This window comes from Mytilus galloprovincialis, chromosome 10 (genome assembly GCF_965363235.1).
Source record: "Mytilus galloprovincialis chromosome 10, xbMytGall1.hap1.1, whole genome shotgun sequence".
Lineage (NCBI taxonomy): Eukaryota > Metazoa > Mollusca > Bivalvia > Mytilida > Mytilidae > Mytilus > Mytilus galloprovincialis.
Genome location: NC_134847.1, coordinates 14,009,118 through 14,036,269, shown reverse-complemented (window position 1 = coordinate 14,036,269; position 27,152 = coordinate 14,009,118). Strand labels below are relative to the sequence as shown.

The following is a 27,152-nucleotide window of genomic DNA, read 5'->3' as shown; positions in this document are numbered from 1 at the left end:
TTTCTTTTAGCTAATAGCATAACATTATTTTTATTATAATAGTATTTTTTTGTGTTTCAAATTGATGGGTTTCGGCCTTCATATAACACATTTCGCCGAAAAGTTTTATTGACAATGTTAAGGTCACTATTAGGAACGTGGCTACTTGAATTATATGTGAATAAAAAAAAAGCAAAGGTGCAATCTGGTATTTTACACCTCAAATTTGTTAATATTGAGATCTTGAAAAACGTGTTTGTAATTGGTTTGGTATAGGTTTAACATACAATAAATAGTCAATCTTCAAAGTAGGCAAGTATGTTTGAGCGAACGGGTTCATGATGAAGGTATTGGCTAAGTTAATATATGGTACAGACGACCATATACATGTACCTCTCAAGCTGTGTTCCTTCCGTTTAATACAATACATTTTTCTGGCATTGATAGGACATTTCTTTCACATAATTTCAATATGATATCTTATCATAAATATAAATATGTTTCGTTTGAGGTATATGTAGAGTATGGTTAACAGAAACTATGGAATTTCATATCTGTATTAGTATAATATTTCATTATGATATTGATATAATACTTTATTACATTCAAATATAAAAGCTAATTATGCAACATTTTCTTTGTTAATATAATTGATTATGCTAGTTATGTATTTCTTGGTATTGTACGTGTAACATCTTTCTTACTTCGTATCAATATATTTCTAATTATATCGTCAGCGGAATTTTTCATGTATCTATCGGACTATGCTTGCAAATATTTTTATAAAATAAAACGGATTTGCACCACCAATGATACTACAAAATGGCGCCTACAAAAAATTAGAAAAAAAGACGTTCCCTTGTTGCGCCTATCCCAATTCAGGAGCCTCTATTCTTTGTTAGCCTTCTAGCAATGATTTTAATTTAAGTTCATCAATATATTTAGAGTTTAGTATTACGTTCATTATTAGTGAACTAATACATTTATTTGTTTAGAGGCCAGATGAAGCTCGAGTCCGGATGTTGGATTTTCTCGCTGCTTTGAAGACTCTATGATGGCCATCGGCTTGTTTTTTTCTTTGGTCGGGTTGTTGTCTCTTTGAACATTCCTCATTTCCTTTCCTAATGTTATTGATAACGGTTTCTCTCGTGCGGACAACTTCAGCCGAGATGAACGTGTACAAAGCAAAGACAAGAAGGTCAACAAAAGAGTCCCGATGATGGTGCTGACTTGATAAGTTATCACCGCATTCATTTATTAAATTTCATTTTGTTCAACGTAATCAGTGCGATATTTTACGTTTGAAGTGAGATTCAAAACATACCGGACATAGCTCTATAATAAAGTTAATTGCTGCCTTAGTTTGCTATTGATAAATATTGAAATGTGCATTGACATTAAGTGCAATATCAGTATTTAGTTCAAATGTAATTTTGGGTCAGTCCTAGTTCTATCTTATTCATTCAAAGGACGTCATTTTTCATTTTTTTATGATCTGTTTTACAAATTCAAATGACTTCATCATTTTTTTGTCATTTTTTACAATTTCAAATATGACGTCACTTGGCGTTGAGGTTTAAACATATTCGGATGTGTCTACATTTTGTGTTGCAAATGTCTGGTTATGTAATGTATTTCAGTTGTTTCCTATAATTAGTTAATATTTCAGTTCTATCATGTACAGCTTGTGTTTATTAATTTTATAAATTTACTGTTTGCAAAAGTTTAAATTGTTCTAAATGATAAGGATGTTCTGGTAACTAACAGAAAACCCTGGCCGTTTTTGGCACAACTTTTTTGATCTTTTGGTCCTCGATGCTGTTCGACTTTGTGCTTGTTTCGGCTATAAAACTTTTGTATCTGGGCATCACTAGTACATCTTGTGTGGATAAAATGCACTTCTGGCGTATTAAAACTTGCAACTTGTTGCCTTTTGTTGGCTGTTGTTCGTGTGATTCTTTGTCATTTGTATTCTCCAATTTATTTATATTGCAGTCCTGTGGTGTTGAGTTAATGTTATATTTCACATGGTTATAAAAGGGGAGGTTTGACATGCCACAAAACCAGGTTCAACCCGCCATTTTTTTCTTTAAAAATGTCCTGTACCAAGTCAGGAATATGGCCATTGTTATATTATAGTTCGTTTCTGTGTGTGTTACATTTTAACGTTGCGTCGTTTGTTTTCTCCTATTTTTTAGTGTAAATTCACATTGCGTGTCACGGTACTTGTCTATCCCTAATTCATGTATTTCGTTTTGATGTTATATTTGTTATTCTCGTGGGATTTTGTCTGTTGCGTGGTCCGTTTCTGTGTGTGTTACAAGTGTTGTTTCGTTGTTCTCCTCTTATATTTAATGCGTTTCCCTCAGTTTTAGTTTTTTACCCCGATTTTGTTTTTTGTCCATGGATTTATGAGTTTGAACAGCGGTATACTACTGTTGCCTTTACTGCTCCTCGAAAACTGGAAGCAAATCGAACAATATCAAAAACTATCCAAGATCTGTACCTGTCCACATGTACTAGATTTGTTTAGCCTCAAACACTTGCTGGAGAGATTTATCATTAAAACCCGCCTCGTTGTCTGCTGGTTATTGCAAGGGATGCAAAACAAACGATTTCTGGCTGAAGACTTTTAACGGCCACTTCACTGGTACGGAAGACACTGCAATGTTGAATGCATGTATAATTGAGAATGGAATAGGGGAATGTGTCATAGAGACAACAACCCGACCATAGAACAGACAACAGCTGAAGATCACCAATAGGTCTTTAATGCAAAAAAAAAAAACTCTCGCAAACGGAGGCGTCCTTCAGCTGGTCCCTAAACAAATATTTATACTAGTTCAGTGATAATGGACGTCATACTAAACTCCGAATAATACACAAGAAACTAAAATTTAAAATCCTACAAGCTAACAAAGGCCAGATGCTCCTAACTTAGGACAGGCGCAAAAATGCGGCGGGGTTAAACATGCTTTTTGAAATCTCAACCCTCGCCTATACGTCTAATCAATGTAGAAAAGTAAACGCATAACAACATGAACAATACGTACAGTAAAATTCAGTTCAAGAGAAGTTCGAGTCCGATGTCAGAAGATGTAACAAAAGAAAATAAACAAAATGACAATAAAACATAAATACATAAAAAGCAATAGACTACTAGCAGTTACTGATACGCCAGCTCCAGACCTCAATTAAACTGATTGAAAGATTATGACTTCATCATATGAATATCAGGCAAAATCCCTCCTATTAGGGGGTTTAGTATTATACCATCATGAAATATATGAAAAGAACATAACCCATGTCATGCCAACAACTTGTTTTAGAATAAAAATGTGTAATTTCGATGCAAAGACCCAATAAGTGAATCAATATTAAAGCCAAAATATGCAATCTTTGATAACCTGACAACAGTATCGTAACTATATCCCTTCTTGATAAGTTTGTTTAAAGGTTTTGTTAGCTTTTGAGGTGAATACTGACATTTTTGTGCTCTGTTAAGAATATTCCCACAAAAGATTGGATGTGAAATACCTGAACGTATAAGATGTCTGCACGTTGAGTTATATTTAATAATGATGTCCTTGTACCGTTGATAAAATTTATAAATGTTTTGACTGGTTTGTGATATCGAAAACCCTGGTGTAATTATTTTTCAGTAATGGAGAAATATCTCTCGCTAAAATCTAAAAGGTTGTTACATACACTAGCGAGTCGTACAAGTTGAGATATATAAACACCATAAGTTGGTGACAAGGGAACGTCACCATCTAAAAATGGATAAATAACGATAGGAAATAAAAAATCATCTCCTTTATCATATTTTTTTGTATTAAGCTTTCCGTTAATGATATCAAGATAAAGGAAAAGGCTGTGGTCGTTGTTAGTATTAGCTTTATTTAAAGTAATTTCAACAGGACACATTTCTTTAAAACACATACTGAAGTCGTCATTATTTCTAACCAATATATCATCCAAATTTCTAACAGTATTATTATTTTTTTTTTTCTTCTACAGTGTAAATGTGGTAAACAGAACCGTCATTTCACAAACTATGAACGTACATTGTAACGACTGTGCAAGCCAATCTTCCTCTTAGTTGACATTTGATATCCCCTTACCACACTAAGACATTTGTCAATCAACTGACCATTCCAATCACCGACCACAACACTGCTTGGTCTAGGGATGATAGTCTCATTCTGGATTTATTTGGATAAGAAAATTAAAAACTTTGTAACCAATGGGAACAATGAAAAGGTGAAGTTCTAATTTGTGTGTGCAGTATATATATTCAACCTTGTGATCCCTCGAAAATGCGTTTTATTTGCAGAGATGTTTTCAAAATTAATAGACGAATACCAGGTGTTGTCAATAGCAGAAATTCGTTCTATGGTCTAATTAGCAAACATATGGAAAGTATTTAGTAATAATTAGTTCAATAAATCTGCTATGTAACTATGATTTAAAAGGTTCTAAATTGATATTTCTTAAGAAAAAACAAAACAAATAAAAACAAGTGTTTCATCTCATTTTATACCTTAGGATGGATTGTTTGACATTTAAGGGAGGGAATTATTTGAAGATTTATTTTCTATAAGAAAACAATTCCTTATGTCTGCAGGGATGCAAAGATTTACTAAAACTAAAATTTTACATCGTATATATAAATGTCGATTTTTATATTCAGTAAACCATGAACTACAGCAAATATTTTGAAATTAGTGTATTGTCTAAACACAATATATTATAGATCATTTAATGTCGTCTGTTTAATTTCAAGTCTTGAAACATTGCCCAGCTCTTAATCTACCGTAATGAATATTATGTGTTGTTAACTTATAAAAGAAATCTATTTTGTGCAGTATAAATATTTGTTAAGCGCTACTTTAAATATTTGTTATATGCAATTGAACAATAAGCCAGAAAAAAGTATATTTATAATTTCCACAATTGTTAACGGGAATAGTAAACGCATGTTTTCTAAGTGCACGTACACAGGTAAAGATGTTCAATCTGTAGTAAACGCCCTTTTTACTACCGACTAAACGGACAAAGATTAAACGCGCATTTACTCGAGTAGGAATTTGAAATTTCCATTTTGACCGCGTCAACGCAATAAAGGAAAAAGCGAAAATTGAGGTTGACGAATGAAATATGTGCATGTGGCGTGAACATGCGTCTTTTTTTATGTTATGCTTGGTTTGCACCCAACTGTAGGTAAGAATGGTCACTTCCTGTGCGAAAAGTTCCATATGGAATGTACACGGAATATAGTAGGAATATTGCTCTGAATTCCTACCAGAAAAGAGTGATATTCTTTTCGGACAGTAGTAGGATTCCACACGGAAAATAGCCGAAAGATTTAAATTAGCAGGAATTTCTTAGTAGGCATACCAATATTCCTACCAGGATTATGCAAATTAGCAGGAATAATTTGGTAGAAAAATAAAATTCCTGCTAGAAAACCTGGTAGGAATTTTTCAAAATTCCACCCAGAAAAAAAAATTCTGGTAGGAATCTTATATATACAAAATGTAAGTGTATATTCACAAATACACAACTGGATCAATGATTAAGTTTGAATCTCAACACCAAAGAACAAAGGAAATTCATAGAATACATTAATTTTTAAGAAAATGGACTTTTGAAATGTATAAGGAAAGTGCAATATATGCAAGCTAGAAATTGTGTTATACATAAACATGAAGATTACCCCAAAAATGCCTAAATGAAATTAAGAGTGAATTAAAAACCAATTGTTCAGAGAACCGTTGATGGTCTTTCCACAAGTAAGGATCTTTTTTTTATATGAAAATATTAAAATTTGGTTTTAAATGTCAATTGTAGCGTCAAATGACAGCTTATTAAACGCTGATTCCATTAATGTATGGTTTCTATGGAAAAAGATATAGATAAGGGAGATAATTGTTTACTTCCGGTTCAAACGATGCTATTTCCGGTATAGGTTGATAGTATAATTGACACTGATTCCAAAAATATATGGTTCTATATATACATATGGAAAAAAGTATTGCAACACCTTGATTTTTTAAAACTTGAAAAATCAGTCTCTTATTTTGGATGGAATATTATTAGTTACATAGTGTGCTTGTGACCTAATACGGTATATATGGGGTCAGTAAATTCCATATGGGGTGAGAGCGAAGCTCGAATCCCCATATGGAATTTACTGACCCCATATATACCGTATTACGTCACTAACACACTATGTAACGAATTTATCTTACCGACTACTAGTATCTTAGCGTGTGAAATTAAGACTAGTGATTCTCGAAATGAGCAAGTCTTCAATACTGTTAGCATTAAGAAAATACTTCCTTTGATTCTACAAAAACAGATGCCAACAATAACGACTTGTAAGGTTTCAATGTGTTTTATGAATTTATTTCAATCTTAATCATCAATTTCTTCGTCTGTTGGAACTTTTAAGTTTTTTTCTCAGTACCGGTTTTTTTTTATAAAGGGACACAACACCATTACTAACCTTGTATGAAATAAGCCCCGCCCCCTTCTTACCTAATATGGAATATAAAGGGACGTAACTCCACATTAACCGTGTATGAGATAAGCCCCGCCTCCCTACTAACCTAATACCAAATATACACGGTTTGCATGCGGACGCTTTTAACCAATCATATTCCTGGAAATGTATAGGAGGTAAGATAAGATAAAATATTTGTAAAATAATATTGAAACGTAGTTAATGATAACATTCGCTTTAAAACGAACAAAAAGTGTATGAACAAAAAAAGTTTTATCTAACTAAAATTTTTATAACAAAATGAAGTGTTTTTTGTACAAAAAAAAATGCATTTTACCTTTACTGTAGTCGAACTTTACAATGTCAGACATTTCAAAATTATTTTTTAGATTGTTCACATCATGGTTGGTCGTTATACGCCAAAGAATTAGTACTTTGTGCACAGCCTCCATTCAACCGGATAACCGCATCTTAACGTCTTCTGATTCCTGCCATATGAAATAAAAGCAAAGGTCAAAATCTAGAACATTAATTTTGCCTATTACCTTGAGCTCAATTTCAAGGTCAACAACCAAGGACCACAAATTAAAAGACCCTAGGCCTCTACTTTATATTGTTAATGAGTTATATTACCATACAACTAATATAAGATATAGAAGAAGGGAAAACTCGCATCAAATGTTTACGTACCCTTTTAACTAAAATTTACGTGTTACGACATGTCGCAACTCACAATTGTGTGAAAACATTTTGTCGATATCTTATATGGTTTCTGCAAATAAGTGATAAGCCAAAATCAAATTTTTGAACATGACCTTGACCTTTGACCTTGATCTCATTTTCATTTTTTTGAACCAAGGACCTCAAATCAAAAGACCCTAGGCCTCTATCACTTATGGTTTTCCAGTTAGAAATACATTTCACTTATATCAAACAAAAAAGGGGATTTAACTCTCATATGAAGTCTCCGGATAGCTTCGGTTAAAATTGATCAAATCATCTTGAGGATATAACAAGCAATTTGGTAAAAAAAATTGTCGGTTTCTAATACGGTTGCGACATATAAGTAATAACAAGAAAAACAGTGTTCGGGGAGATAACTCTTATTTGGAAAAGATTTTTGTTACGCGGTGTCAGTTTCTAAAGCGTATTTACTGTTCGATATCATATACAATATATCTAAGCGACATCTTGTGAAACAAAATAGCAGCGAAGGAAAGAAAATTAGGCGGAAGAAAAAAAATAATAATCAGAAGAAGAAAACCAATAGGTCTTTCCACGGAAAAGTGGAAAGACCTAATTAATGAGTGAAAGTATACACTTTTGTTAAATAATTGATTACAAAATAAGTTTAACAGGCAGATAAAAAATTCATTTTGAATGTTTAAGAATTACCTTCAGTCTTCATAAGCCATATGTTCTTACATTTCTACATTGTAGTTGTGTGACCCTAGCTTGCAGCATTTTGTTCCAACATAACTTTTCATTCTTTTCCCCTCAAACTTTTGAATTTGTGAACTGGAACTTGCTTTGATTTAACACTGCAAAATGTGTGTCATTAGCAAACAAGAATCCAGTTCAAGATAACTAATAAGATTGCAGGTAGAAAGATTTTCTGGTAGGAATCGTGTACATGTAGTAGGAAAATATATATAATCAAATCAGATTTTCAAAACAGAAAAAAATCCATAGACTTTTTAAAATTCCACCTAGGTAGTAGGATTTTGGTAGTAGGAAAATAAAAAGTTCCAGTCAGAATTTTGTTTATTTTCCATGTCCGCCTACTTTCTATATGGAAGCTTTGATTCTAGGTAGATTCCTACTTTATTCCTACTAGTGTCTGGGTGGATTTCTACTACTTATTTCGTACGGGTTCTTACATTTTCATAAAATTTTCTACATACACAATACATAAATTATTTTCAATAGCCTATTGGAGAGGATAAAGAGAAAGTTTACAAATAAGACGTTTTATTTCATTAAACAAGACATGTTTTCGAAGAGAATGCAGAAATACATTTTACGCACGGTTACGCTAGATAGAATTACTGTTTATAAAAAAAAACACATTTTTCAGTCTTATTGAAATGTTATAATTAGAATTAATCCCAAACTAAAGTCAGTCAATAAAGTCGAAATGTGTCCGATCTGCCTATTAGTGGACATCAAAAGTATATACGATCGGTTGAAAGTCAATTTTGTCTACCTCACAAAATCTTGTTAGGCACTATAAAAAGACATTTAAATTGCGAGTTTTGGCTATTCGAAATAAGCAATCGTATAAGGATATGTTATGTTTCTAGTGACCGGTGATTGATATACTGCAGTTACACATAATTTCGGTCTCTATCGTAAATATTAATGTTGAAATATGAAACTATTCATCATAATTCGTAAAAACAACACCTATCAAATGGTAAAAATCTAGTTATTTTTTATTTGAACAAAATACAATATTTATCTTTTTCCAAAATCAAATTTAATTGTGAGTTTTATTTGGCTATTTAAAAAAAAAAAGAAATGGCATTAATTTATGAATGTTGTCTAGTTAAATCTGACCAACAATGGTATGGCGGAATTTGTTTCTTTGTTTTTATACTGTAATAAAGAATTTTAATCACTGCCGAAAGTATCTGAAATGAATTGACAAAAGAGATTAACAAATCTTTTTTGTACGAATAGAAAGAAAACAATATATTTCCAAAAGTTGGACTCGTCTGTCCTATATCGGGGATGAGAGTTAGTTTAACCTTGAGAACCCGACATGCATTGAAAAAAGCACACTGTTCTTCGATCCCATCTTTATTATGTTTATTAGATGTCAAAAGGTAAAAACTACAAAAGACAACATACAACAATCTTACGTACGATAACGAACAAAAATGTGTTCAATAATACGATATCGAATACAATGTCAAAAATATTTACCAAAATTTATGACACAAATGGTGCCCATAAACAAAATCTAACTGAAAATTGGGACAACTAACAAAGCAAAAAAGAATTTTAGAGGGCAATACATACCAAATATTTACACAATTTATTTTTTTACTTTTATACAACGTATTTAACTTACTAGAATACACAAAAACTGACAAAATATTCAACAATATTGAAATATTAATATAATATGTTAATATTTTATGTGGCAGCGTTTTTAAACAACCTGATACCCGACTTTAGAAAGGTTTCACTGCCGAACGGGAGAAGACAAGGACTTAACATAGTTCTATAAGAGCAAAGGAGGACTAACGAAACCCATTACGTTACTAAATTTTCTTGAATGTTACAGTTGTTAACGTGTAGTTTTGCTTGCAGTAATATTGATATATGGTTTTTACATTTGACATTTCCTTTGACTTTGGCATGTTTGGTATAGTTTACGATATGCATCTTAAATTTATTTGTTTAATGCAAAATATTAAAATTATATCTTGTAAAATATAGAAATGCATTGCCATTGGACAAAATGTGGTTGCTAGGTAGCAATAGCAATGATTTTGTTTTACCTAATATTTTTACAGCAAATAAATGTATGAATTTCCTATTAAACAAGTTGGATATGAAATATTAATATTAATTTTTGCGTATTTCTTGAGTTTATCAGCGCCATTAATCCGTTGTTAGGCAAAACATTATGAGAGATAGACCCAAAATGCCACATTTTTCTAATGTGGTATAGAGTTACAAAATGACAAATTAAATAATTTTGGGATGTGGCCACAAATGGTCCTTTTCGCCCATTGCCCTATAATAATTTACATAATCGTTTGCAATTCAACATCAGTGCACTACCTCCACATTAACAACATGGATATACACAACAGTCACGTGACCAACATCAGTGCACACTACCTTCACATTAATAACATGGATATACACTACAGTCACGTGTCCAATATCATTGTACATAAACGGACCAATGAATTTTTCAGTCCCAAACACGACTTAAATGTATTCTTCAGACACGTGTTTAACATGCAGTCATTTAAACAGAATCATGTTTGTAGACAACAGCCACACCGACACATATTTGACTTTGAGTCATTGTCTGAAATCAAATTGTTATTTCTATTTAGTTTTTATACACTGTAAGATACACAACTCCATTCATCATACCACCGGTTGCACCAATAAATACTGTTGCATATCGAACACCAATTGGTGGTTCCTCAATCGCAATCCATACTGCTTCGACGACCCCCGCACCAAATTGTATTACGTGGATCAACACATAAAGGGACAGCTTTAGAGCAAGACGTCTAGCGTTGACAGCTGATTGTTGCCCGAAAGATGCATTCATCGCAGTTGTTTGTCTTCTTATATCAATCCACATAGTTATGTACAAAGCCGTAATCAAGACTAGTGAAACAAGGAATAACAGTCCAATTTGTACAACAAACAACTAAAAAAATTTAAATTTAAAACAAATCAGTAAAACGAATGTTCTAACCTATACACAGTCAACTAGGCAAAATAGTCCCTTCATGAATTTTAAACTTCTATTAATCAAATAGATCATTGTGTCAACATTTAACAATTCAGCAGAAAGGACGATGTAAAATACGAGCCTTCTTTTGGCCCCTGAAATAGCAAAAGTAGTAAACTTATCCAAACCTTTCAAATTTATTTCAATTTTATTGACAGATGAACAACTTACTTTAACTGGATACTTCAGTGCATGAAGTTGACGACTGATGTCACTATGACGTCATACGCATGTCGAAATATGGGCGTCCGGCGTACCAATTATAAGCCTGGTATATTAAATGAGTTTTTGATTTTGTAAAATGACCTTTTCACGCATATGTTTTGGTGTAATTATATATGTGCAAGCATTTTACCCAAACAGATATGTTAAAAACATGTCCACCTTTGTTAAATACATCTTGTGGCAAAATTGTTGCTCATATCTTAATATGGATGACACGATTCCAAAATGAGTCTATTTTGACAGTGTTGCTGTTGCCACTGAATATAAGAAATTTAAAGCCTTAATACTAATATTTTAGACAGAATTCAAAAATCTAAATACTGATGTCTGACTGACTAATATCGTTTGCACATCTGAAGGATTTTATTAAATAGATTGATTATATTAACACATTAAATTTGTAAAATACATTTTACATCTACTTATCTTTTTTGCCTAGCTTATTTCATTACCAAATTTAAAATCTATTTGTGACATAGACTTTTAAAATTATTGTTTACTTCATACGTCTCTATATTACAACAAAAAATTGTCAAAAATCAATCGTTCCAAAAAAAAAAAAAAAACAACATTCAACATATATATTTTCAAAGACAAGTTAATATGCTGTCCATTTAAATCTTGAATATATTCATTCAGCATCTTATATAGGAGTGACATATTTTTTATAACATGGATCAAATATCAGACAATAACTGTACTTACGAGACTGGGTTTCTTTCAAATTGATTAAAGAATGCTGCTATGGTAAGTGAAACCAAAGGGATTCCGAAAGCAGGACACAAGAGATAAGCATCCCACTTCCCTAACGGCATATTTCGACTTCGCATCACAAGAGTAAATGCATACATGGCTGTTGTTACATTTAAAATCACTTGTGAAAGTTGAAACTCCATGATGAATACCCCGTAAATTGTGCATTCCAACTGGCTGATATCAATGTCTAGGAATCTTTCTAACCAATCATGAGTTCCATATGCTGTTTGAGAACAATAAAACAGGATGTCACAGATAACGGTATATATACTAAATCTATCTATGACTTTCCATTTGAAGAAATTTCCCTTTTTTGTCTTCAATAGGACAATTAAGACTATAGAGGAAATAACTATACTACAAAATGTAATAACGATCATTGGTATACCAACTTCTTTTGGTGTTGAGTAAACATTATGAGTGTCATTCATCAATTTGTTTCTGTGCATCGTTCTTCAGCTATCGATTTTTTTTCCGTACAATATGATCGATTGTCTTCTATATGAAAAGTAATAAAAAATGGTTCTTTCACTGCCTTCACCGATATCCGGGTTTAATATGAGTGCGTAGATATGTTAAATAAAGGTTTGACGAATACAATGGTGCGATGTTAACATGTTTGACTTCACCTTATAATATAGCCTGTTGGGCGTGGTTATGTCTCATCGTATCAGATCAGTATCTCCCAATTTAATGTGATTGGTAAATATGGATACAATTTTAGGAAATCATGACACGCTAAAACATAGAAAATGCATTAGCTATAATATAATGTACGTGTTTGTGTTTAAAATATGAAAAGTTCGAAATCTACAAGAGTTATTACCTAATCATAATAATTATACCTATTTTTTTTCATACTATATGTTAAAATTAAGGTAACCGATTGAATGATGTATATTTGTCTTTTTTTTCCAAAATTAAGTATCATGTATTTCTTTGTGTTCTGGGCTAACCAGAAAAGTACTTCATTCCTTTAGAGAAACCTATTGATATAGAAAAAAGAAGATGTGGTATGATTGCCAATGAAATAACTGTCCACTAGAGACCAAAATAACACAGACATTAACAACTACAGGTCACCGTACGGCCTTCAATAAGGAGCAAAGCCCATACCGCATAGTCAGCTATAAAAATCCCCGATAAGACAATGTAAAACAATTCAAACGAGAAAACTTACGGCCTTATTTATATAAAAAAAAAATGAACGAAAAACAAATATGTAACACATGAACAAACGACAACCACTGAATTACAGGCTCCTAACTTGGGACAGGCACATACATAAATAATGTGGCGAGGTTAAACATGTTAGCGGGATCCCAACCCCCCCCTAACCTGGGACAGTGGTAGAACAGTACAACATAAGAACGAACTATAAAAATCAGTTAAAAAAGGCTTAACTCATCAGATGGACAAAAATACAAGTGAACGTGGACGGGTACTTATACATCCCGACACAAAAAGACAAAATGAACAGATATGAGAGTACTCGCAGTTATCTGATAGCTATTTCAAAGCCACTAACAACTAATAAAAAATCATGCATCTAAGACTAAACGATTAATCCGTACACATCCAACATCCAATGGATTTAGTGTAAAGACGTCATAAACAACCAGAGACAAACATGACCTTGTGCAATGCCAAGTTACCTATTAAGGTCGTTTGTTATAAGTCAACATACATTCTTTCCAATGCGTTTTAAAACATTTCTTTAGAGAAACCTATTAAGGTTGTTTGTTATAAGTCAGCATATACTCCTTCTAATTCGTTTCAGAACGTTTCTTTAAATTTCACTACATATAATCATAATTTCACTACATGTAAGACAATATTAAGTGTCTTCATACTTAATTATTATAACATCTCTTGTGAAATTATAAATCAATATGAAGAGAATTTGGATGACTTATTTTACATTCAGCAGTGACAATGCATATTGAATTATTGAAATTGAACCGTTAGCAGTTGCCCTGCTTGTATTGTCAATTGACGTTTCTATTTGTTGTCATAGACATTCATTGTTTTAATTTTTCAAGCCTCTCATTGACTTCACATACGTATTTGAAAAGTGTGTTTTCTAAAATTGTTAACTGTACCGTGCGTTGTCGAATTAATAAATGATAAATGTCGACAACTAAAAAGAAATTTGAATTGAGAGTTTTGTTGGGCTGTTTGAAATTAGAATCATATTGCAATATGCAATGTTTTTAGTTCGGTTAATGATGTATTGCAGTTACACTTAATTTCAGTTTGTATCGTAAATAGTAATTTTAACATCAAACTGTTCATCATGATTCGTAGCAAGAATAAAACCTACCTAATGGTAAGGCTCTAACTATTGTTTAGTTGTACAAAATAACGTTCTTAGCTTTTTCAAAATCACATTTAATTGTGAGTTTTGCTTGGCTATTCGAAATAAGAAATCGTATTAAAATATGTAATTTTTCCAGTGACCGGTTATTGATATGTTGCAGTTACACCTTATTTTAGTCTTTATCGTAAATAGTAATTTTAACACCAAACTATTCATCATGATTCGTAGCAATAATAAGACCAATCAAATGGTAAAGATCTAATTATTGGTTTGTATTGTACAAAATATCAATATTTATCTTTTCCAAAAGCATATTTAATTGTGAGTTTTGTTTGGCTATTCGAAAAAAAAAATCGTATTAATTTATGTATTATTATTATTACAGGTTATTGATATGTTGCATCTACACTTACTTTCAGTCTTTATCGTAATTATTAATGTTGATATATCAAACTATTATCACATTTCGTTATTACAAGATTCATCCAATGGTAAAGATCTAATATTGTTACAGTTCTTCAAAATGCAGTTTTATTTTATCCAAAAAAACAAGATTGATCAGTATTCCTGCTCCCTAATACCTTAATTAAATAAAGAGTAATTTTTCTTTTTGATGTAGTTTTTTATTATAAATATGCAAATGCAATGCTGTGATGGAATTGGTTTCTTTGTGCTATCATATTGTAATTATTGTATTTATTTATGTTGGCCTGATTTGTGTTGTGTGGCCTGATAGTTGTTTACAGAATAATCTTAGAACTGTGCAGTTTAGAAATCTCTGGAACAATTACAGAATGATTGGAACTTTCCAGAATGATCCTAATAAAAGATGCGTTATATAAACTTTTACATTTTACTTCAAACTTCTGTTGTAACTTTCTAGGATGTTCCATTATAGACTGTTCTAGAATCTTCCATGACAACTATATATATACAGACACTAAAGTTAAACACTCACTCTTGGACTTAGACTTAGACATTGATAGACATTAATATTCATAGCATTTGGATTGACACTTTTATTCTACAAACAACATCATACTGGATTGTAACCGTAGTAGTGAACGTAATATGCAGATTGGATTCCGAAAGATATCCGGATACAGATAAAGATAAAAGATTGGACTCATATTTTGACAGTTAAGTTGACAGTAATATTTGTGTAATACTTCTTGTAAATTTTTGTATAATAAATATTGTTAAATTTTACTATTGATTTGTGTCTTTTGTTGGCTTCAATTTAAAGGCGATTTCTGGCCGTAACATTTGTTTTGATACCGTAACAAAGAATTTTAAGTTGAGTTGTCTCATTGGCACTCACACCACATCTTCCTATATCTATCATTGTGCCAAAATCACTCATTCAAACTAGGCACACACACAAAAAAAAAGAATACTGTCAAGACTGTTGAAAAAATTTAAAAAAAAAGAAATAAGGGAAAATATAGATTTCGAAAGTATGAAAATGTTTAAAGAATACATGTGTAGTTTAAACTTTTTATCAAATTTTGTAACATTTCTAAATGTATTGATATATATATATATATAACATAACAAACTAATCATTTTACCAGTGATTATGAAAGCAGAAAGTTGTTTGGTTGTTTATAAAGATGTCATCTCTTTTTAAAGTCTATAGTTTGTCTGCATATGTACATATTAATTGAAAACCTGCACGATATATTCGAGCGCTGGAACAGGAACATGCGCGCTAATAGGGTCATTTCATCTCTAAGAACACATTGTTACCACCAGAGACATGGACACAATTGAAAATCCTTTTCTAAAAGGTGCAACGTACAACAAACGTATTATAAGTGAATAGGTAACGAATAGGTAACAGGGAATTAACTGAGCGCTGGAACGGGTACATGCGCAGTAAAAGGGTCATTTCATTTGTAAGAACACATTGTTACCACCAGAGACATGAACACAATTAAAAAACGATTTATTTCAAGGTGCAACGAATATCCTGTGCATTAAAAGCGAATAAGGAACGAATAAGTAACAGGGTCTTATCCGAGCGCTGGAACGGGTACATACGCGCTAAAAGGGATATTTCATCTATACGAACACATTATTACCACCAGAGATATGAACATTATTGAAAATCCTTTTCTAAAAGGTGCAACGTACAACAAACGTATTAAAAGCGAATAAGTAACGAATACTTAACAGGGTATTATCCGAGCGCTGGAACGGGTACATATGCGCTTATAGAGTTATATCACCTCAAAGAACCTAAATCTACCACCAGAGACAACAAAACAATTGATAATCATGTTTTAAAAGGTACAACGTATGATACACGTATTATATGCGAATTATAAGCAAGTGATGGAACGAATTAAACAAGGTAATAGCATGCTCCGAAACGATGTACACCCTGCTAACATGTTTAACCCCACCACATTATGTTAGTATGTGCCTGTCCCTAGACAAGAGCCTGAAATTAAATAGTTATCGTTTGTTTTTGTGTTACATATTTGTTTTCCGTTTATTTATTTGTATATCAAATACGGCCGTTAGTTTTGTTGTTTGAATTGTTTGAAATTGTCATGTCAGGGCCTTTTATTGGTGACTACACGGTGTGGGCTATGCTCATTGTTGAAGGCCGTACATTGACCTATAGTTGATAGTTTCTGTGTCATTTTGGTCTATTGTAGGGTGTTGTCTCATTGCCAATCATACCACATCTTTTTTTTATGAAAGCGCTAACACGATGAGTTCATCCCTTCGAACCAAGATTCATCTTCAAACATACGGACATAAAGCAGTTAAAAGGTAGAACGTATAAAAATCAAATAAGGAACAAATGAGTATCGAACATAAAGTAAAAGGATCGGTTGAGCACAAACACATATAAATAGGTCATCAAAAGATCATATTACCTCAACAAATTTAGAACTATTACCAGATATAAGAGTATAAACAATTAAAAAGGGGGAAGGATATTAAAAATAGAACAAGTTACGAATAAGGAATAGGAAATAAGTAACGAATAGGTAACGATAGGGAATAGGGAATAAGTAACGAATAGGTAACGAATAAGGAATAGGGAATAGGTAACGAATAGGGAAAAGGGAATAGGTAACGAATATGTAACGAATAGGGAATCGGGAATAGGTAACGAATAGGGAATAGGGAATAGGTAACGAATAGGGAATAGGGAATAGGTAACGAATAGGGAATAGGGAATAAGTAACCAACTTGACGTCCATAGTTTTGAATGTTATCTCGTATCATCGTCATATGCCGAGAGTAAAAATTCATCACATGTACTTATTTTCCAAAGTATCAACGATAAAGTTTCAATTCATACAAGCAAGCTAAAATACGAGTATTCAAATCTATCAAATATCAACGACTCAAACTAATAAAAAAAAAACAAAAAAAACACGAGAACAATGAATTAACCGGAAATGTGTACCAATGCAAAAGATAGATTTTGAGTTGCTTTTAAAAGAGAGTTTGCGAAAGTGAAGGCTTCATGATTGGGCCATCTTAAAAAGATTGGATACGAGTTTTTGATATTAATTTAATAAAAGAAGATGTGATATGAGTTCCAATGAGACAACTATTCATCCAAGTCACAATTTTTAAAATAAACCATAAATAAAGGTCAAAGTTCGATCTTTAACACAGAGCCGTGCATTAAACCAAACAGCAAGATATAACAATGTATAAAGAGCCCCAAAAAGAGAAGTGTAAAACTATATTTAAATCAGAAAACCAACGGTTTAATCCATATATAAACGAGAACGAGAAACACTTATAATCCACACCAACAAACGACAACCACTGAGATTCAGATTCTTGACTTAGAACAGGTGCAAACAGATGCAATAGGTACCAACCTTCATGCACCCTTATCTTAAACAATAGTGTATCATTATAACTTAGAAAGACACACTCGAAAATGACAACTGTAATGCCCTTACTCAATCAAAAGACATATTAACACATGTGAACATACACTGATAGAAAAAAATAGAAAAAAGGTATAATTCTAGCTGTCCATTTTTTTGTCTAAAATTATTCCAGCAGGTCTCGTGTATGGATTATTTGTCTTTAAGTTTTCAAAGATTCTATTTTCGCTTTCCCTTAGTGTGTTGCCTATGAAGAAGCTTTATGCACCAAGGGTTTCGATTTAATTTACGTTTGATGATTGCCATTGAAAGCATTACAATTGCAATCATGGCTTAGTTTCTCCTTTTAGAAAATACGTGTCAACATTGCTTACGAATGTATGCTATCGTCTGACCACAATTCTTTGAATTTTTCCTCGATTAAAGTGGTACACTACAGGGCGACAACTCTGTAAACATCAGCTGAACGTTTTAAATACGTTCTATTGATAAGGATTTTTTTCGATAACGTGTGTGGTTGGCTGGTGGACGTTTCGTCCCCGATGATATCACCAGCCCAGTAGTAATCACTTCAATGTCGACATGAATATCAATTATATTGACATTTTATAAATTTCTTGTTAACAAAATTATGAATTTTTCGAACTAAGGATTTTCTTATCCCAGGCATAGATTACCTTTGCCTTATTTGGCATAACGTTTGGGAATTTTAGGTCCTCGATGATCCTCAACTCTGTAAAGCAAATATCTTTTCAAAATGTTATGAAAATTTAACGAGCCAAATTAAGTCAAGTCAAGGTGTTTGGTATCAAGCGAAACACTTATATCTGCATGACATGACCACAATAACCAATACCATAGTGGAAATGAAACTGATCACTTTCATAGTTGATTCTTTTTGCTTGGGCTTTCATTTGGTGGGGGTGGGGGGATGGGGGGGGGGGTAGGTTGTCAATCTTTGTTTTGTGGTTTGGTGCAACATTGATATGTCCGTTCTATGTTGTTTTCCAAAGATAAAGAAAAATCATCTTTTACAATTTTATTACATCAAGTACTGCAATGGCCTATATCCTCTCTACGGACACACTTTCTGAAAAACACAATACTATAAATCAACAGACACATAAATATAACTAATGTCTGAATTAAAAATTGAGATCTCATGATATATATTTGTATAGGTTAGAAAATATTTGTCAACAAGTGAATCTGTGAGCTACTGCTCACTAATGATACAATCGCCCGCTTAAAGTATTCGGCTACAAATATAACAGGAAGGTTTAAAGTGAGTTATCCGAAAACGCATCACACAGTTCAACTAACTTATATAACGACTTAACCCTAAATTCAGAAATACTATATAATAGTTCATGAGAACAGTGTGATTAAAATTTTCAACTTGGCTATCATGTGTAAAATGATACAAGTGTTCAGTAAACAGAAAGTTGTTCGGTGATGAATCTGAAAACGCCTCACATGATAAAACTGATTAATATTAACCCTAAAACAAATTTTAGATATCCTTGAATTGTAGTTCCTACGAAAAGTTTGATGAAAACTTTAAACCTCGCTATCATGTATCAAATGATACAAGTTTTCTGTAAACAGGAAGTAGTGGAGTAATGAATCTGAAAATGCATCAAGTGGTAAAGTTTACTTATATATATTTATATATATATACAACTCGTCTAAACATCAACCCAACAATGTTAGATCTGTACAATTTGCTTTATATATATATATATGTATATACCCTACGCACTAATATCAGAAATTCTCGTAGTGTAGATTCACAGAAAAGTGTGATGAAATGTCGTATTTCGATTAGATGAGAGATATGGTATTTTTCATCTATTTTCTCTATATTGAGATTTTCTGTTCTCTGTTGGTGTATTTGTAACGATGGACTTCCATGTGCCAGGGTATTGGCTAGCAAATACCATGGCAGATTGGAAGTACAAATGTCTCAAAATAAAGTAACTTCAAAAGACCTCAGCTAGACTTTTCATATGACATGTAGGATACCTGCTTACAATAATAAAATTGAGAATGGAGATGGGGAATGTGCCAAAGAGACAACAACCCGACCAAAGAACAGACAACAGCAGAAGTCCTCCAATGGGTCTTCAATTAACATTCCGAGATCGAAATGGATTCAAAGAACATTTGTTAGAACTGAAATAGCTATTTCATGCTTACAAGTGGCATTTGACAAAAACAATGGTATCGAGGTAAACCATGTTTTCCTTATCGAATAGATATAGAAATTTTCTTAACCAGGGTTGTGTAGCAAAAAACCCTTATACAAAGAGAGTATAAATATCTTATTTCTAAATACGTATAGATTATCGGGTTTTCTACACATTGATATAGTAAAATATCAGCCGCGAGCCACAATGTAAACATGTTTTACGAGTGAGCGCAGCGAACGAGCTTAAAAGTTTCACATTATCATGATAACGTCGAGTGGCTGATATTTTACGATAGCTATACGACAAAATCCCGATTATCTGTTTTTCGTTTTATTACTGGTCTTTTCCCTCTTCCTAAGACAGTTTTAAGCATGATTAAAACAAGCTTGATGACGTCTCCTCTCGCATTGTGACGTCACTGATAACTTCTCCTCTCACATTGTGACGTCGCTGATAATGCCTGGTCTCGTTTTGAAGCCTTTCTACGATTACTACGGAGTGACAGAACAGGGTGATTTAGGCGTAGGGAAGGACAATAAAACCTTATATATGTGTATCGAATGTCAGGCGATTGTAACCTATTTGTGACTTGTACTGAAGTTTCCATGATGCATGATGATGTCGTTGCTATATATTAATATTGTTAAGGCAATATAATATTTCTAATTAAAGGCTAAACAAAGGAGTATACTTACTAGTTTATACTCGCATATGTAGCGATTAATAGAGGTACAGGGTTCTCGACCCCAAGACCATGTACCCCATAAGTTCGCAATGCTCACACAGGCTTCATTTCTACTAACGGAATGGCCTGAAATAATTTACCGAACATTAATTTTGAATTTCGTATTAAATAACGCAAAAGGGACATTTTCAATTGTTTGATACCACTTTTAGAGTTAAATCGGATTGTGATTGTATTAGAAAAAATTATAAAAAAACAAATATACAAAACGATCGTCAAACCCATTTGTCAAAAAACAAACTTTAGTAATTGTTGTTCGGAGTGAGCAAAGGCTCCGTGTTGAAGATAGTAATTTGACAAATGATAGTTTACTTTTACAAATTGTGACTTGGCTGGATAGCTATTTCATTGACACTTTTATCCATCTTCTTTTATCTATTCACAATGCAATGAAAAAAACCCGGAATTATACTAAGAGAAAACAAAAGTAAATGAAATACAACATATAAAAACAAGCGGTGATGTCAGGTGCTCTGGAAGGGTAAGGAGATTCCACCCAACTAGTGGCACATGTTGGTTGTAAATGTAAGTACAAATCCGTAGTTCAGTGAAATTAGGTAGATCACATTCGAAAAATAACTACTCGTTTTTATTTTTTTATCTTGTTATCGACCAAAAGAGAAAGTGTTGAACACTATTAATCTATTAATTTTTCCCAACCTTTTTATACACATATATTGTTGAATACAATGTACTGTCCTGTAGATGACGCAGTTTTTTGTGTTGTTTTTTTTTTTTTGCTGTCTCATCGACTTTTGGTGTATATACTTTTGCTAAATTATCATAAAATTTACCTGATCCAAATGGAAGGTCATTAAATGAAAAGGGACCATTTTCTATGGCAAATGTAAAGGTTCCATCGTTGTCAATATCATTTGCACCAGTCCATATAGGAAAACTATCGGCTGTAAAGAATTAAATGTAAATAAGCTTCATCATGTTCATCAAAAATCAGTAGATAAAGGAAGAAAGGTATAGAAATAAATATGCGACGTCAAACTGTGACATATATCGGTAAAAAATGCATTTTTCGACTGATTTTTTTATCATTCAACTGATTTAACTTGAAAACGAGTTCAAGGACCTCTCTTTTTTTTAAATGACGTTTGTTTTGATAACGTCATAATATATTTTGTACAAATTTTCTTGAAAAAAAAATAATGCAATTTGAATGCTAAATATTCATCAAAAGGCCCTTATTTGGTCAAAAAATTACTGCAAATTTAACAGTTTTCATACATATTCTTAAATATCTGAAAACTTGACTAAGGTTCAGGGTATTCAGATAAACAAAACAAATTTGGCATTAAACAAGTTACCATGGCAACAATACATGACTTGATTGCATATTTTCTAAAATTTTATAATTTTCGTGGTTTTTATCAAACTTTAAGTATATTTTAGATTGAAAAAGTATGTGCGCACCCATGAAACAGCTTTATATTTGGTGAGATTATGTCAAAAGTTACAATAAAGTTTTGTTAAATTATGTTATTGTTTCTTGGCAGCGCACGAGGTTTCCACAGCGAAAATAAAGATCAAAACTGCTTACATGTACATTCTGTATTTTTTATCGTTTTTGTGAATAACGGTAAATATTATGAAGTAATTTTGACGTCATCAGATAAAAAACTTTATTGTTTTTTTTTATATTTCTTGACCTTATGCATTTCTAAACATTATGTGATAATTTTAAATAGTTACCAAACATTTATTTTCTTGTGCCAAAACCAGGTCTGAATGCCCCTACAGATCTGTACATGAAATTTTAATTATTTTGTTATCACAGTTTATTTTTTTTATTATGTAATTCATGATTACGGAAAAACTTCATTTAAAAATAATTAATAATACATTCTCAACTTACGAATATTAAATTCATTTTGAACAGCATTGGCTTCTTGTGCAGTGTTCGGTCTCCACAGGTAGGCACCATCTGTCGAGGCACAATTATCCTTAAATTAAGTAAATAGTTATCAAAGGTACCAGGATTATAATTTAGTACGCCAGACGCGCGTTCCGTCTACATAAGACTCATCATTGACGCTCATATCAAAATATTATAAAGCCAAACAAGTACAAAGTTGAAGAGCATTGGGGATACAAAATCCAAAAAGTTGTGCCAAATACGTAGATGACATTCATATCATATTTACATTTCGTTCATTTTCGCAGATTTCGTGGGTATAGATGAGCCACGAAAAAAAATCTTCAACGAATGAAAAATTTTCTATAAACCTGTATATAGATATAAAATGAGGTATGAGTGCCAATGAGACAACTCTCAATCCAAGTCACAATTTATAAAAGTAAACCATTATAGGTCAAAGTACGGTCGTCAACACAGTGCCTTGGCTCACACCTAACAGCAATTTATAATCGGCCCCAAGCAATTTCTAGTGTTAAACCATTCAAACGGTCAAATATATATATATAAATATAGAGAAGCGAGAAACACTTAAGAACCGAATCAACAAACGACAACTACTGAACATCTGGTTCCTGATTTAGGACAGGTACAAACAATTGCAGCAAATTTAAACGTTTAAATGGTACCGCACCAATACCTTTATCTGAACCAATAGGTGAGTATTGCAACATAGAAAGACACACTATAAAATATCTATTGAAATGGCTTTACTCAATCAAAAGATGTAGTAACACAAATGAACATACACAGAACAAATTAATTTTATCTATGCTACAAAAAAAATACAAAAGAATTATAATAAGGGATGAATAATAAATCAAAAGTTTAATGTTTAAAAATTTCAGAAAAACTTTAAACCTGAAAACAATCAGCCATTTGCAATAATTTTATACACAGCTAAATGAAAATAATTTTGTTGTTACTTCTTTTGTCTGTATTACCTTCCGTTTAGGAACACCAATATCTTTTTTGTATAGCAATAAAACTATCCTGAAAATTGGTACACGTGGGGTGAATATTTATCAACAATAAAACTATAAAATTGGTGCTCGATAACACTTTGTGTTCTTTATGTATAAGTGCCAGAGGTGTGATGTGCATACAGTATAAAAGGAGAAAGAAAATAATATCGATGTTCAAAGTACGAAGAAGTGACATTATATTAATTCTAAACACTAATCAAAGCTAGTATATTGGCCAGATGTATGTATGCTATATTTTTCTCTAATTCACGAAAACCGAATTTTGACTCCGGGCTCTTATAATTGTTTTGACAAGTTTCCACTGTGGTAGGATATTCTGATATTCAGGCAATAAAGGGGCAACCATAAGAAGCTAAATCAAATATATAATCAGTACAATGTTGGGGGAGCGGGGGTTAACTTTTTTTTTTTCGGATAGAGTCGTGTATAAAAACAGTAAATTTTCGCTTAAATTTTGAATTTGCTTATTTTCTAAGCTCTTGCTTGACCGGTTTACAGGATATTCTACCACAGAGAAGGTAACCTGTCGAAAATATTAATTTCCGGGGTCAAAATTCGGTAATATGAAAAAGGTCTGTGGGGAGTCAGAATTACTCCAAAGACCCTTCAGTTAGTTGGTTGTACTAGTACTATTATAATCTATTATCAACATACCATTGTTGATTCAGATAAAATTCTGTCCAAATAATTTCGGCATCGTTCAACACCACTTACAGCAGGATCTGCCTACCCTTCCGGAGCACATGAGATCAACCACAGTTTTTGATGGGGTTCGTGTTGTTTAATCTTAAGTTTTATGTTATATCATGTGTACTTTTGTTTGTCTGTTTGTCTTTTTCATTTTTAGTTATGGCGTTGTCATTTTTTTTTTCGATTTATGAGTTTGACTGTCCCTCTGTTATTTTTCGTCCCTCTTTTAAAACGTCACATGGTATTTAAATATGAAAAATTAACCGGACTTTCAACAACGTACTCTATAAATCAAAAACAGATACAATGACATAATTATGAACACTGTAGAAAAACTTTTTAAGTCAGGAATTAAGAATTCTGAAATGTCACTTGATCAACATATTAAACATATAGTTACCTGTATTGTAATCTTATATTAATACTATCGTCTGCTTACAGATTAAGTAATGTATTGTTTATTGTTTATGGTTTTTGATTCTTGTTTGTTTTCGAAGAAACAGACACAGTCTTGCAAATGAGGATTCACTAACAAACTCACCGCAGCTGTATTCCAGGTAACTCCATTAGCATCACTAGTGTAATAACAATTAGCACTACTTGGTTGGTTTGATAATAGCTTGAACCCTTTTGGGCAAGTTTCTGGAACACATGGCGCTTTGAAAACTAAAAAAGAATACAATTTTAATACAATCGAAGTTAAATCATAAAAAAGATAAAGCGAAGACGTAATTACAATAACGGTATAAAAGGAGCTCAATGTTTAGTCGATGCCACTGCTGGTGGACGTTTTGCGTCCGATGGTTCCACCAGCCCAGTAGTCAGAACTTCTGTGTTGACATGAATATCAATTATAAGGTCATTTTTATAAATTTCCTTTTACAAAACTTTAAACTCTATGAAAAACTAAGGATTTTCATAACCCAGAAATAGATAACTTTAGTTGCATTTTGCACAATTTTTTTTTATAATTTTTGTGCGGTATTTACGATAACGATTTTCAACTTGTACTTGTTTGGCTTATAACTATTTTTATATGAGCGTCTGGCGTACTAAATTATAATCCTGGTACCTTTGATAAATATATAGCAATCGTCGTTTTAGTTGAAAGTAAGTCGACATTCATCAATATAAAAATAAATGCGAAATAAACACATGCAGAAGTAAAGTCAAATCAAAAGGAAAACAAAACAAATAATCTGAAAATGTTAACATAAAGAAATATTTAAGGACACATCTGAAACAACATTCATTAATTGCTTGGAAAATTAAAAAAGTCTTTGTTGGTTGTACAAAACGCCATCATTGTCGATGTTAAGCACAAACTAATTCAGAAATGGGAATGAAAAACTGTTCCAGGCTTCTTTTTTCCCCAAAAATCTATGTCTGTGAGTTTCTTTTACATTTCATTCGATTTGATATACAGTGACAAAATCTATCGCCTGATTTATTTGTCTACTTACATTTGCAACATGGTCGTTCATTGCAGCATTTTCCGTTATACGTCCATTCAGACCCGAAAGTCTCATTACATGGAACACCTTTTTTTCCACAGGTACCGTTGGAAGAGTGGCATATCCCAGAAAGAACTGAATAGTACAGTACTCCGATACAATATAGCATGATTTACTTTGATATATACGTTAACATAATACAATAGGAATATAGATACAACGTATTTGTTTATTTCTCAAAATGATTTGCTTAACCATGTTGAATATAGGACACACATAAGAATTTTGTATTTTTTTTTCAAGAAAAAGTGTATATATTATTGTTGCGCTATGATTTCTCATGAATAAAATTAACTGAATTTGCTGGAGATGCTCGTAACTCTGCGTAGAAAGTTTAAAATTAGTTCTCCCTAAATACAGATTTTTTATTGTTCTTATGTCAACCTAGGAAAGTAGTGTTGAACAATTTCGTACAGATCCGTAGATCAACAAAAAGTACTGATATTATCGTTGATATATATCTGTAAATTATATAAAAAGGTTCTTACTTTGTCTGTTCGTTTGGCTTTCGAATGCAGAACGTTTGATCAGAGTGAAAGGATTGTACCTTTTATATTATGAGAGAGTCTAGCAGCTTAATCTTTAATCTTCACTACAGCGTTTTAAACATAAAGGATACTTACTGCCGCCATTTGACACATCAATTGTGCAAAAGATGAAAACAATCAAACAACAACACTTCATCATAACTCTGAAATGAAAACTCGTCTATATTAATTAAGATTCCACGTTATTTAGAAATAAACTCATTATCCATACAGGATTGAAATTTTATATTTGCGCCAGACGCGAGTTTCGTCTACAAATGTGGAATCATTTAGAAAGACCCGTAAACCAGAAGTAAGCGCAGTGAGCCTGTATGCATTAAATGCTATATTTTGATCGCTAATTTCAAGTTCCAAAAACATGTAACAGTTTTTAAATTAAAGTCTCAACTTACCAATAAAAGGGT

General features: G+C 32.2%; 1 protein-coding gene across 1 annotated transcript; it reads right to left on the bottom strand.

Annotated features, from left to right (window-relative positions):
* Positions 1-13,661: 13,661 nt before the first annotated feature.
* LOC143048872 (uncharacterized) lies at positions 13,662-26,890 on the bottom strand. The gene is made up of 6 exons (XM_076222740.1): positions 26,824-26,890; positions 26,150-26,275; positions 25,228-25,352; positions 22,951-23,038; positions 21,878-21,988; positions 13,662-13,684 (listed from the first exon to the last, which is right to left on the bottom strand). The coding sequence occupies exons 1-6, from the start codon at positions 26,885-26,887 to the stop codon at positions 13,662-13,664; spliced, it is 537 nt and encodes a 178-aa protein (XP_076078855.1). The 5' UTR covers positions 26,888-26,890.
* Positions 26,891-27,152: the final 262 nt, after the last annotated feature.